Genomic DNA, 13,280 nt, shown 5'->3' on the forward strand with positions numbered 1-13,280 from the left:
AGGTGTGAAAGGTCGCCACATCTGGGCCTGATTTTTATTTTGGCCTCTGCTCTCGAAAGATTAATCTGAAGGCGGACGTGACGACAATGGTGGTGGAGGATCTCAACCCAAAGACGTCGTATTCCCTGATTGTGTCCGCTTTATATCGCAGTCTTGTCGGAGAGTCCGCCACGACGACTGCCCACACGAGTAAGTGGTAAAAATCATCAAATGTCATTTTACGCCATCATCACCACCCAATCTTGTTTTTACAGCGCCGTTGCCTCAAGTATTAAATTTCCGAGTTATCGAAGAGGGTCTTTTCTCATTACGTCTGGGCTGGACGCCTCCTCTAAAGAAGCTGGACGGATTCAGGGTCCTCATCCCGAGACGTACGAAAACAACTGTGATTGACGGCGCTTGGATTTTTCGGTGGATTGACTTTATCCGCTTTCCCGAATGCAGCCAACCGACCGGGTTTCGTCTATGAGCAGCTGCTCTCTGGAGACGCCTCCTCGCACGTGATTGACAGCCTGGAGGAGGACAAAAACTACAACATAAGTATTTCGGCCGTTTACCCGCAAGGGCTGAGTGAACCTGTTTCCATCGTGGGAAGGACATGTAACTCTGATTAAATTTCCTTTTGATGATAATAATTAGCATGCTTGACATATATTGATATGATACTGTATATTGATAGTGAAGCTGGTCGCCATTCAAGAACTCCTGGTCCAAAACGCAACCACCGACACCGTGCAAGCCAAATGGACGTCGGTTAAAGGCGCCACAGGATACCGTCTCACATGGGCGTCACCAGGTAACGCTCCCTGACCAATACCGCGCCAACGCCGATATTTGCTCTTTGCCACTTCCAACGTTTCGTTGTTGTCAGAGGGCCACATAGAGAACATCAACCTCAGGGACACCTTTAACTTCTACATGATCCAGGACTCCACCCGGGCGCCGAGTACACCATCACCATGAACCCCATCTTTGGGGACATTGAAGGGCCCATCACCTCCGCCAAAGTCAAGACATGTAACTATTCCGCCCAAGAATGTTTCAGCGTCCCCGACTTTTCCACATCATGACTCAGTATCACCCCCGTCAGTGGAAAGCAGTGCGGTGCAGACCCTGAAGGTATCCGCGGTGAGCACCAGTACAGCCGTCGTCACATGGAACAGCGTATCAGGCGCCACCGGGTACCGACTAGCCTGGGGACCCACGATAGGTGTGTTCCAAGGTGAAATTTTCACAGAAAGAGCTTCTTCTTACGCGTCGTGTCATTTCTCAAGAGTTTGTAGGTCGGGATCGTCCCAGGCAGGTGGCTCTGAACGGCACCACCACTGAGTACCAGTTGAAGAATGTCGCCCATGACACGGAGTACGCCCTGACTCTCTATGTCCTCTTTGGATCAGTAGTCGGGCCTGGTATCACCGCTACCTTTCGAACATGTCAGTACCTGTGTTTAAGATTGATCGTAGCAATTGATATTAGCATCAAAAGACAGATACTGATGTTTCGTCTGGTTCAATCTTAGCTCCTCTAGGCTATGTGTCCAGCTTTGAGGTAACCGCCTACACCAGCACCACCATAGAAGTGCAGTGGAGTCCAATAGTTGGCGCTACAGAGTACAAACTGTCCTGGAACTTTGGTAAATGTTGTCCTTGGGTTCCATAATCACCCTCCTGAATTTTTGTCATCCGTTTTTGCATCTCTATGTTTGCAGACAGTGGCAGCCCCGAGTCACGCTACTTGGACCACAGCATTCTCTTGTATCACATCACGGATCTGAGCCCTCACACCACCTACACCATCACTGTCCGTGCAATATACGGAAACACAGAAGGGCCGGAAATTTCCTTAACTCAAGTCACAGGTAGTGATAATTTAGATCTTCCTCTTGGCTTCAATGGAGATTTCGGATCTTCATTGTTTGTTTGATTTGCTAGCGGCCGTCATGGACTCAAAACCGTCCCAACTGGTGAAGGAAGTCCAAGTTGTGGACACCGGTGTTAACTCGGTCACCCTGTCTTGGAAACAAACACCTGGTGCAACCGGCTACAAAGTCTCCTGGATCCACTTCCTGGGTGAGATACAGGAGCCACTCTCGCGGTGCCATCTTGAAGTCAAAAATAACAACAAAAAACGTAATAACAAATAATGTGACACAACTTAAAAGACAATTCAATCTTTAGCACTTTCTAGCACCCTCTTTGTCGCATGAAGCAGTTTTAGATGAAAGAGGAGAGATTCAAAGCGTCCTTTTCACCAGTGGATCAGGCAAGTCATTGTGAAATGTGCACATCTGCTAGAAGCTAAATGTCGAAAGCAAACACGAAGCTGTAGCATCCATTGACGACAAGAGATATTGTCTCACATCTCCTGTCCTGCCTAAATCTGCTTCAATTCCAAACCGTGACAGAGATTGTCTCACATCTCCTGTCCCGCGTATATCCGCTTAAATTCCAAGCCGCGACATAGATTGTCTCACATCTCCGATCCCGCCTAAATCCGCTTCAATTCCAAGCCGTGACAGATCCGAATACGCATCGGCGCTCTGCGCTGACGCTCCTTTCTTCTCATCGTGTGCTCCTCAAGCCATGCATTTTCCATGCCTTTGTTCCATATAGGCGGAGAAGAAAAGTTCCACATGGTCCCAGTTGGTGTTACAACCTTCACTATCCAGAACCTACTCGAGGGTTCGGCCTACAAAATCAAAGTGTCCTCCATGTCCGGCACCCGGGAAGGAAGTTCTGTCCTGGTCACAGCACGGACCTGTGAGTCGTTTACATAAAACATATCTGGATTTGAAGACCAATACAACCTTTGAACTTGTCTTTCTGGACTTTAGTGGACCTTCCAAAAGTGACCGGCTTCTCTGTGACAAACACGACAGACAGCAGCACCGTTCTGAGCTGGAACCGAGTGGCGGGTGTCTCCGGTTACCGTCTAAGCTGGAGGCACATCTCAGGTGTGTGAATAAATACACTCTGAGGGAAATGTGAAATTATGACACACCGTTTTTTTTTTTCTTTCAGTGTTTGAGACCAAAAAAGAGACGCTGGGTCTGAGTTTCACCTCTTTTAAAGTTGGTGACCTCTTATATGGACGAACGTATATTTTCTCCATTCGACCTTTGTATGGCCAAGTGGAGGGACCGGTCAGCACCGTATACCAAAGGATTGGTAAGTCTCGCTCATAGACTTTTAAAAATGTCTTTATTTTTTTGGTATACAGACACTCCCCAACGAACAAGATATCTTTCCAAACGATTGTTCGTAAGTTGAATTTGTTCCTAAGTTGCTCCAGTTCTATATTTTGTATGGGATGTATATTTAAGGTTTATGTAAGTATGTTTAAGGTTTATATCCGTATATATAAAGCTTTTATAAGTAACCTGTATTGTTTTTACAAAAAAATAAACATTTAATCATATGCTACAAACATATAAACATATGCTAAATCAAGATATTATTAGAGCCATTAGGAAATTTCGCTTAATTTATAGATGTTTGTTATTGTTCACAATTATATAATTCGATTTTGAAAAAGGTAATATAGGTTTCATTTTATGGCTGTTTTACTTCATGTAAAACGTATTAGCGATATTGAGGTATCTGGGCTCCATTGGTCATCCTGTCTTTAGTATGGAATGTATGTTTAAGGATTATATAAGTATGTTTAAGGCTTGTATAAGTAACCTGTATTGGTTTGTTCCTAAAAAATAAAATTTAATACAATATATACTCTATAAAGATATGTCCGTGTACAACTGGAGAGAATACTACATATGTTACGACAAAAAAAAAAAAATATTCGTAGGTACCGTTGTTCGTAACTTGAATGTTCGTAAATAGAGGAGTGTCTGTACTTTGTTTTTACTAGTTTTGGCATTATTTTTTTATTCTGAATATTGCTTTTATGTTTTGGTTGACTTTTTACTACTTTTTTAGTTCTTAGTTCATTTTTATGTTTTGGATTGGATTGGATGTTTTGGATTTTCCTTTATTAGTCTCTCAGTGGAGAAATTTACATTTCACAGCAGCAAAGTTATGAAAGATTTTCAGACATTCAATTGCATTGATGAGAAGCGTCAGTTACAAAAGTGAAAGATTTTCAGACATTCAATTGCATTTTAAGTTATATATATATATTTTCTGGGGGGGGGGGGGGGGGGGACAACAAAAATGAGCAGAGCAGGTAATTTTTTTTCCTCTCATTCATTGTCAATTTCAGTTATTGTTTATGAAAAAAACTAGTTTGAGGTATTTGTTTGGGAACAACACCCAACTAGAAAGAATATTCAAAGTCAAAGTCAGCTTTATTGTCAAATATGCTAATATGTATAATATGTATGACATACAGCACAGATGAAATTACTGTCCTGTCGGACCCAGCATGCAAGGCACTTATAATTACTTTAACAAACATAGTATGTACCGTTGTTCATAACTCGAACATAGTATGTACCGTTGTTCGTAACTCGAATGTTCACAAGTAGGGGAACGTCTGTATAATGAATGTGTATTTTGATTCTACGTATCTTAGTGGGACAGCATCCCTCAACCACGGCTCCGAATGTCACCGCCATCGCTTCAACCCCACAAATAACCACTCGAATCACCGAGCGCCCTATCGTGCTGCCCATGACGACTCCATTTCATTGGACTGCGGCCTCCTCGCCGTTCACGACGCTGCCCGCACCGACTCCCGCTCCATCCAGAACAGGTATTTTATTTTCCCGTCAAAATAAAATTTGTTGACGACTCACATATTCACCATTTTTTTTGCTAGAATGCGGCGGGAGCAAAGTGGACATTGTCTTCCTGGTGGACGAGTCGTCCAGCATCGGCGCTAACAACTTCGATAAGATGAAGAACTTCATATTCCGAGTGGTCACCTACTTCCCGGTTATCGGTCCCGATGGCGCGCAAGTTAGCATCGCCAAAATAAATCGTACGTCATCCGACTCAAGAACGTCATCCTGTTGAAATTGTCTCTTTCTGCTATTTTAGATCGCCGTGGTTCATTTCAGCGATAAACCTCGAATTGAATTCCGACTCGATGACCACAAAGATCGCAATTCGGTGCTCCGTGCACTCATGGCGTTACGCTACGGGGGTGGTAACACCAAAACAGGTTTGTGTCGCGTAAATCAGCAAAATTCGCCTTTTGGGGGAATGAAATGTTTCAAAGGGCTCGTCAAAACGCAGGGAAAGGCATCAGCTACGTCCTGCAGGAAATGTTTCAGGAGTCTCTGGGCATGAGGCAGGATGTCGGCCATGTTCTAGTGCTGATAACGGATGGTAGAGCGCAGGACGACGTGGAGCACCCATCCAGGATCGCCCGTGCGCTCGGTCAGCGAAAAATCCGTCAAGTTCTATCCTTTTTTTTTTTTTTTAATACTCCATGTGACGTTTCACGTTAGGTGTTAGCATCCTGGTGGTGGGGGTCGCCAACGCCGACTTGGAGGAGTTGCGAAAAATCGCGGCGCCCCGAAGCTACAAAAACCTCTTTTACACTGCGACTTTTGACGACTTTTCCGGCGTCGAGAGAGAATTTATCGGGAGCGTCTGCGGCAAGGAGTTGCGCGCCGAGTTCAAGCTGCGGCGTGATGACGAGGTGAAAGGATTTCTCGAATATCACATTTGTTTTTTTAATTTGTTATTGTTGTTATTGTTGACGCAGTTGGATACGCCCACTGACGACCCAAACGAAGTGGCAAAACCTGAGCCCCCGTGCCCATGTCTCAAGGTGGGTCAATCAGGTGTCATATAATCAAACATCTCAAACGCAATCGGTGAAAATGACGTGATATTTTTTTTCCAGGGCCAGAAAGGAGAAAGGGTGAGATTAAATATGACAATATTGCTTAGCAAAAAATATTTATACTGTATGTCTGGTATATGGTATACTTTATTCTTTTAGGGCGATGGTTTAGGAGGTGGTCTGGTAAGTTGGATTCCAAATATTTTTGATTTTTTTTATCATTTTTAACATGACCTAAGACTTTTTCTTGTTTTTGTAGCGATTCAGGCAAACTCCCGGGCACTTTGATCCATTTACGTCGACCAAAGGAGAAAAGGGTGAAAAGGTACAATGTGAACGCTCATGGACAAATAAAAAAATTAATCTGGATTGATTTTAACTCATTCACTGCCATATTGAAAATATGACGGAGAGCGCCATTCCCGAATGTGTTTGGATTTTACTTTTTCTTGAGATAAAGCGCTCGTCAGACCTCTGGCAATGTTTTTTTTTCTTTTTCCACAAGGGGGCAGCAGTTCCCCTTTTACCATGTTAGCGTTTTGTTGTTAAAGCGCTATATAAACCAATATGTATGTATTCCATTGTATTTTGTACATCTGCTCCCATTTCAAGCTCATATAACTCCAGACCCATATAATTTAGGAATTAACACTTTTCTTCTGATGAAACAAGAGGGTCTAAGATTTGTAACGCTGCATTGAATGTTTATGTAGTCCTATAACTCAATATTCTGTGGGTCCTGCAATTTGAGCCACAATGACAAAAACCATGGCACATTTTTGCACATCACTGGCAGTGAATGGGTTAACCGTAGCGTGATGATGTTTAATTCAGTTGATTTTTTTTTTTCCTGACACGTCGGCCATCTTGCTTTGACAGGGACCTCCCGGAACGGATGGCATTCCTGGACTGCCCGGACGCCCTGGACGAACCGGACCCCCGGGTTCCGCCGGGCAACGGGTAAGATCAAATTCTGTGACGTTTTTTTTTTGTTTCAATGTGTGTCGTTGTTGTTTCTACAACGCATCTTTTTGTCTTTTTCAGGGCACTCCGGGCATACCGGGCGATACGGTAAAACTTGAAGAGTGGTTAAGAATGCTTTGAATTAAATGATGACGATTCTTTTTCTTCTCACAGGGTCCTCCTGGTCACACTGGTCCCAAAGGCCAGAGAGGAGAGAGAGTACGTTTTTGGGGGATATTTTTTTATATATTTTTGGGTACAATCGTGATAAAATAAGTACTTTGCATATCATCACAGGGAGAACCTGGTTACGTGATCGCCGCTCCAGATTCAAACTTCGTCCCTGGGCAAAAAGGAGAACCAGGATCCTCGGTGAGCCGCCCCTGCTCAACAGTTTAACCAGATTTTCCCTGGAAGGAATTTTAGCCTAATGAAAACTTATCTGACAGGGTTCCCAAGGACCCCCTGGTAGTCCGGGACTCATCGGAATCCCAGGTCTGCCTGGCCCGGCTGGACCACCGGGATTATTGATCAAAGTCAGGAAAGATTCAATGTTAAAATTCCGTTTTTTTGGGGACAATTTGACGCATGATGTCTTTTAAAGGGGGACCCTGGAGAACCGGGAGAAAAGGTACCCCAGAATTCTACAGCTGGTTTCGTCGGACTTGAAATGACGGACTTGTATTCGTTCGAAAGGGTTTACAAGGGAATCCGGGTGTGAAGGGTGACCCGGGAGAAGCCGGAAGCATCGTGAGTGCAGATACGATCTTCCCCACAAATTACAGGCGCTCCCCTACTTACGAACATTCGAGTTACGAACAACGGTACATAGGAACATTTTTGTAGTAACATATGTAGTATTCTCTCCAGTTGTACATGTACATATCTTTATTGGGCATGTATTTTATTAAATGTTTATTTTTCAGTACAAACTAATCCAGGTTACTTATACAAGCCTTAAATATACGTATATAAGCCTTAAATTTACTTATATAAGCCTTTAACATACATTCCATACAAAATATAGCACTGAAGCAAGTTACGAACGAATTCACCTTACAAACAACTGTTCGGAACGTATTTTGTTCTTAAGTTGGGAAGCGTCTACACAATTTTTAATATTTTTTTTTTCCATGTCCCACAAATTTCAAGGGTATGGCAGGGTTACCTGGTCCAATCGGCATCAGCGGTGTACCGGGTGTACCGGGTCCGAAAGGAGAAAAGGTAAACAATGTCAAGAAACGTCATGTTGGTGTTTGCAATCCTCTTGAAATGTGAATTTTTGCAGGGTGAATGCGGACAGAGCTGTTTAGGAGGTCAAGGCCTTCGCGGAGAGCTTGGTGAGAAGGTACTAAACATACTAAAAATAAAAATAAGAACTTTTATGGTCTTTTGTCTCTGCAAATATGAATCATCATTCATATTTGGTTTCAGTTTATTTATTTTTTATTTATTTGCAGGAAAACGTGGGCGTTGCAGGACCAGTCGGCCCAAAGGTACTCAGAATTTGCATTTCATTTCGGTCAATTTTGTTTTTAAAATACAATACAATTCGCCCTAATTTATATAGCGCTTTCACAACAGCTGTAACAAAGCCTTTCACATAATAGTCAACACAAAGCAAAATAATAAACACAACAGGAACATAAATAACATTTGGGATGATATCCTGCATTTGTCCAGGGTGAACTTGGAGAACAAGGCACCCAAGGAGCTGTCGGACCTCGGGTGTGTATGTCATGCTTTGCCGTCCCACCCATTGATTTGATGCTAACGGGATTAGCGCACTAACAGCTAAAATTCTAATAACCGGTGTTTTCTTTTCTCCTCAGGGGAAAAAGGGGTTCAAAGGGGACCAAGGGGACAAGGTCAGTCCACACATTCTGTGTGTAATGGACATTTCTCAGTAAAATACAAATGTCCCCCATCTGTTTTATCAAAGCGAATGTCTCATTAGTTAGGCTAATCATGGAAGTCCAAAGTGAGTCTCAAATAAAGCATTTCTTTTTTAGGGAGAACAAGGCGAGAAGGGGCCCATCGGAGCGCAAGGACCAACAGTGAGTGTGATTAATGTTGATGACAAAATGTACTTTTATATTTGACCGAATAGAACTGAATATTACGGTATTATCCCTTGAATCTCTGGAATTAGCCTCCGCGAATACGTAAAGAGCCAAATCGGCAAAGCTTCAATGGATGTCTCTCAGGCGTCACTGAATTTAATTTGAGATGCACACCCGCCCTCATCCCCCTTTTCCCAGTGAGGAGGTCGTCACAAAGATGCAATCTGGCTTTTTGCTTAATGTCCTTTTTTTTTGTTGAGGGCTTTTTGAAAAGGTCTCCGAGATAAGCGCTAATGGCGTCACCTAGCATCAAAATTATTTCATTTGCGATATGTCATGTTTTGGAAAGGTAAAATGGACCAATGTTGGCACTATGACACAAAAACTATTTTTGTCTCAGCCTTTACAAAGATGCTAATGCTATCTATGTGCTATCTTTCTAGCTAGCTGGCTATCTAGCTGACTATCTATTAGCTATCTAGCTAGCTATCTAGTATCTATCTAGCTAGCTAGCTATTATCTATCTAGCTATCTATTAGCTATCTATTCGCTATCTAGCTAGCTATCTGCTCACTATCTAGCTAGCTATCTATTAGCTAACTATTAGCCATCTAGCCAGATAGCTATTAGCTATCTAGCTACCTATCTATTACCTATCTAGCTAGCTATTTATTAGCTATCTAACTAGCTCGCTACTAGCGAGCTAGCTATTCGCTTATTATTGGATGTTAGAATTTCTTATTCTTATTATTATTCTTATTCGTAATGCTCATTGTTTAGTTGTTTTTTCTTTCAGGGACCAACAGGTCCGATTGGCCTTAAAGGAGATGAAGGACCAAGAGGAGCACCCGGCGACACCGCCACGGCTGTAAGTCGAAAATGTGTAATATTTCTTTTATTACTATTATACTTGTTTTTCTGAAGTATGAATTAGCATTTTTGTTTGTATTTGTGTCCCATCATAACAGGTCATTGGTCCGACCGGAAAAAAGGGAATCCGGGTGAGTGCATCACGCTGTTTGGTGAAGAAAAGCGCATCTAAAAGTTTCACGGGGGAGTGATTGTGATTGTACAAGGCGACGGACGGATTTCCTGTGCTTCCATTGTGGGCCTTGTGTTCGGCGGCCAACCAACCTTGAGACTTTTAAATATGATAACTTCTTCTTTTCTGTCTATTCGCTATCAGGGTTTCTCTCATTAGCTTTCACATCCCTCGAATGATGTGTCTGCATCACTTGTCCAACAGGGAGACGTCGGTCCAATCGGTCCAGTGGGGCCTTTGGGGGAAAAAGGGGAACAAGGAGATAAAGGAGAAAAGGTTAGATGGTGAAAAACTCTTTTATAAGTACACATTGAGAATGTGTAGCTTGAGTTTGATTGATATATGTCTATAGGGAAGTCCTGGTTTTGGAATTCCAGGACAGGCTGGACCAAAAGGGGAAAATGGCGAGCGGGTGAGTCCTTTCCCTAACTCTGCCGCCATTTTGTTGCTACATTTTTTTTGTTTTTACTCATTTACTGCCATTCCCAAATTTATTCGAGAATTGAAAAGTGTGACGTGGACAGCCATTCCCAAATTTATTTTTGCTTTTTCTTACACGAGGTGCACATAAAGCGCTGGTCAGACCTCTAGCAATGTTGTTTCCCTTCCCTGCTTTGTTACAGCTTCAGCTGTTGTTCAAGTGCTATATAAATCAATATGTATGGGTTGTATTGTATTGTGTACAGTCACCCCCATTTCAAGCTCAGATAACTCCAGACCTACATAACTTACTAATTAACTCATTTTTTTCTGATTAAATTAGAGAGTCTAAGGTTTCTTACGCTGAATTTAATGTTTATGTAGTGCTAAAATATAATATTCTGTGGGTCCTGGAATTTGAGTGAAAATGACAAAAACCCTGGCACTAGAGTGGACACATTTTTGCACATCGTCTAGCAGTAAATGAGTTAATATATGTATTGTTATCATTCCCAGGGAAATGTTGGTTTATCTGGAAAACCAGGAGCTCAGGTATTGTAATCAGTCGGTGTAAAGGAAATAAATTCATTTCAAAATGCAATTTTTTTAAATTTAATCCACGTTATTCTCTTAAACAGGGACAGGACGGCTCCAAAGGTGACAAGGGGGACATGGGCTCACCCGGAATTCCCGGGGAAGCTGGCTTAAGAGGTAAAGATGTAAGTAAATCACAATGAGGTTATCCTAACCGACCAAATAAATGTCCGTCTCCCTCCGTGTCATTACGGGAAGGACTCTTTCCAGCGCCATGTTACAAGTTTTGTTGTTGTTGTGTAGGGTGGAACCGGAGTTCAAGGAGCACAAGGGATAAAGGTAAAGGACTACCCCAAAAAAACACCAAAAAAATTGCAAAAAAAAAAAAAACAATCCTAAAGTCGTTTTTGACCTTCACAGGGGGAGCCTGGACCACAAGGACCACCTGGTGATCCAGGACATAATGTATTTTCCCCTTTTTTTGGATTTTGACCAAAATATGAATCAGTAAGTCAAAAAATGAATTTAAAATGATGAAATTTTCACTCAGGGCCCGCTGGGACTCCCGGGGCAACCCGGAACGCGTGGAGACAAAGGAGATATTGGAAAAGAGGGCCTGCCTGTAAGACCTTCCGCAATTAAAAAGAATAAAACATCTCAGGAGCGTTATTGTTGCTTGTCAATGATAACATGTCAATGCTAACATGTTTTTACCTGTAATGAAATTTATTTGTCTTCATTTTGTCCTGCAGGGACTCGATGGGACAAAAGGCGACAAAGGCGAGCCGGTGAGTGTGTGTGTGTGCGTGCGTGTGTGTGTGTGTGTGTGTGTGTGTGTGTGTGTGTGTGTGCGTGCGTGTGTGTGTGTGTGCGTGTGTGTGTGTGTGTGTGTGCGCGTGCGTGCGTGCGTGCCTTGTTGTTCCGATTCGCCGCTTTTCTTTGTCATTGCGATCGCTATTTTGATTAGCATTATTTAGCGCCTTCTATTTCCTGCTAATATTGCCTGCCATCTTCTATTGATGTGATGTATTCATTTTTATCTCTTTTTTTCCTGTGTTTGTGTATTCGTACTGTCATCACAAAGGGACAACCTGGACCTCCGGGAACACAAGTAAACATTTTTTTTTTAATTTTTATCGACAGTTGTGTTTAACAAGCCTGTTTATTACTTCGCCACTAGTAAAGTCGCTAAATAAGAACTGAACACTTTATTTTATTTTTATTTTTTATTTTTTTTGCCAGGCGGTACGAGATAATATCTTCGCCCGAGTGATCAAGGTGGGATTACCTTTATCGATATCATATTTTATCTTATTTCTGCCCCTCCCCGTTGCGGAATTTTCCTCTCATGTTGTGCTTATTGTGTTAACCGTCAGGGCGAGACGGGCGAGCCGGGTTTAAGAGGAGAAACGGGCCTACCCGGACCGAGAGTGAGTGTCTTAATTTCGTAAAGAAATGTCCATACTGTGGGCTCTAAGGAGCCATTAAAAGGTTTGTGTGAAATGAGTAGCTTCAAATTTTATGTCTTCTGTTTTTGTCGGCAGGGTCCTGAGGGGAAACCGGGACAACCGGGATCGTCATTGGTAAGCAGCCATATTTTTTTATTTATTTTTTATGTTTTTATTTTTTATTTTTTTTATGTATTTATGTATTTATTTATGTATTTATTTATTTATTATGAGTGAGAATAGTTAAAATGATTGACACTTTTTGCAGGTTGGTTCCGGTACACCTGGAGAAAAGGTCACGTCCACACCCACGCCCGCGCACACGTCCATTTTCCCGATCTCCTCATGTGACTTTTATTCAAACCACAGGGAGAGCGAGGACCGAAAGGAGAGCCTGGTGCAGTAAGTGTGCAAAAAAAATACTTTTAACTCTTTGATGCGCCGTTTGGTTGCCTCATTTTTGTGCTTTCGGGGTAGACAGGCGAAAGAGGAGAGATCGGGATCGCCGGAATGCCGGGATTACCGGGAACGCCGGTGAATACCCGTTGGAAAAAATTGTGTATTTTTTGGAAAATGAGCGTGGGGTGTTTACATATTTTTGCTTTCTCAGGGACGAGCCGGCGTTGACGGCAAGCGAGGACTTCCGGGGAAAGATGTAAGGACCATTTCCAATTTGTTTTTTTTTTTTCATTACTGTGAATAACATCTTTTTTTTTCTAGGGGGAAGCAGGACCTAAAGGAGAAGATGGCAAAAAGGTCAACAAAGAAAAATGTTTTTTCCAAACGTTCTAGTCATTCACGGTTTTTCTCTCATTCCAGGGTGACAAAGGCGACACGGGGGCGAACGTAAGTGGCTTTGAATTCAAAATAACGGGCAGCAAAAAACGCAAAAAATCACCATGTTGCAACGACAGGGTCGAGATGGCAGCAAAGGAGAAGCGGGACCTCCGGGTTTGCCCGGTAAACAGGTCCTCGTCACCGCAGAGGTAAAAAACAAAAAAAAAAACGTTCCGGTTGCCTGCCGTTTGCGTCCAATCCAACTTACAGTCCCGTCCCGTT

At 42.7% G+C, this 13,280-nt stretch overlaps 1 protein-coding gene across 1 annotated transcript in view; it reads left to right on the forward strand.

The window, feature by feature from the left end:
- col7a1l (collagen type VII alpha 1-like) overlaps positions 1-13,280 on the forward strand; it is a 37,170-nt gene that overhangs the window by 13,361 nt on the left and 10,529 nt on the right. The window contains 57 exon segments of the mRNA XM_088988674.1: positions 60-189; positions 255-371; positions 445-600; positions 680-796; positions 872-922; positions 925-1,017; positions 1,091-1,210; positions 1,275-1,433; positions 1,520-1,633; positions 1,709-1,858; positions 1,932-2,069; positions 2,613-2,759; positions 2,834-2,953; positions 3,021-3,167; positions 4,531-4,710; positions 4,777-4,916; positions 4,998-5,121; positions 5,196-5,339; positions 5,411-5,604; positions 5,671-5,736; positions 5,812-5,829; positions 5,911-5,934; positions 6,011-6,076; positions 6,631-6,711; positions 6,796-6,822; positions 6,889-6,933; positions 7,012-7,086; positions 7,164-7,250; positions 7,319-7,345; positions 7,411-7,464; positions 7,867-7,938; positions 8,003-8,062; positions 8,175-8,210; positions 8,398-8,442; positions 8,547-8,582; positions 8,727-8,771; positions 9,574-9,645; positions 9,746-9,778; positions 10,024-10,095; positions 10,172-10,231; positions 10,756-10,791; positions 10,878-10,958; positions 11,077-11,112; positions 11,194-11,238; positions 11,324-11,395; positions 11,526-11,561; positions 11,858-11,884; positions 12,016-12,051; positions 12,150-12,203; positions 12,318-12,356; positions 12,490-12,516; positions 12,591-12,623; positions 12,699-12,755; positions 12,832-12,876; positions 12,942-12,977; positions 13,041-13,067; positions 13,136-13,207. Coding sequence (XP_088844800.1) covers positions 60-189; positions 255-371; positions 445-600; positions 680-796; positions 872-922; positions 925-1,017; positions 1,091-1,210; positions 1,275-1,433; positions 1,520-1,633; positions 1,709-1,858; positions 1,932-2,069; positions 2,613-2,759; positions 2,834-2,953; positions 3,021-3,167; positions 4,531-4,710; positions 4,777-4,916; positions 4,998-5,121; positions 5,196-5,339; positions 5,411-5,604; positions 5,671-5,736; positions 5,812-5,829; positions 5,911-5,934; positions 6,011-6,076; positions 6,631-6,711; positions 6,796-6,822; positions 6,889-6,933; positions 7,012-7,086; positions 7,164-7,250; positions 7,319-7,345; positions 7,411-7,464; positions 7,867-7,938; positions 8,003-8,062; positions 8,175-8,210; positions 8,398-8,442; positions 8,547-8,582; positions 8,727-8,771; positions 9,574-9,645; positions 9,746-9,778; positions 10,024-10,095; positions 10,172-10,231; positions 10,756-10,791; positions 10,878-10,958; positions 11,077-11,112; positions 11,194-11,238; positions 11,324-11,395; positions 11,526-11,561; positions 11,858-11,884; positions 12,016-12,051; positions 12,150-12,203; positions 12,318-12,356; positions 12,490-12,516; positions 12,591-12,623; positions 12,699-12,755; positions 12,832-12,876; positions 12,942-12,977; positions 13,041-13,067; positions 13,136-13,207 — 4,401 coding nt within the window.

The sequence above is a fragment of the Hippocampus bargibanti genome, linkage group LG22 (assembly GCF_051943395.1).
Source record: "Hippocampus bargibanti isolate YZ-2025 linkage group LG22, ASM5194339v1, whole genome shotgun sequence".
NCBI classification, from domain to species: domain Eukaryota; kingdom Metazoa; phylum Chordata; class Actinopteri; order Syngnathiformes; family Syngnathidae; genus Hippocampus; species Hippocampus bargibanti.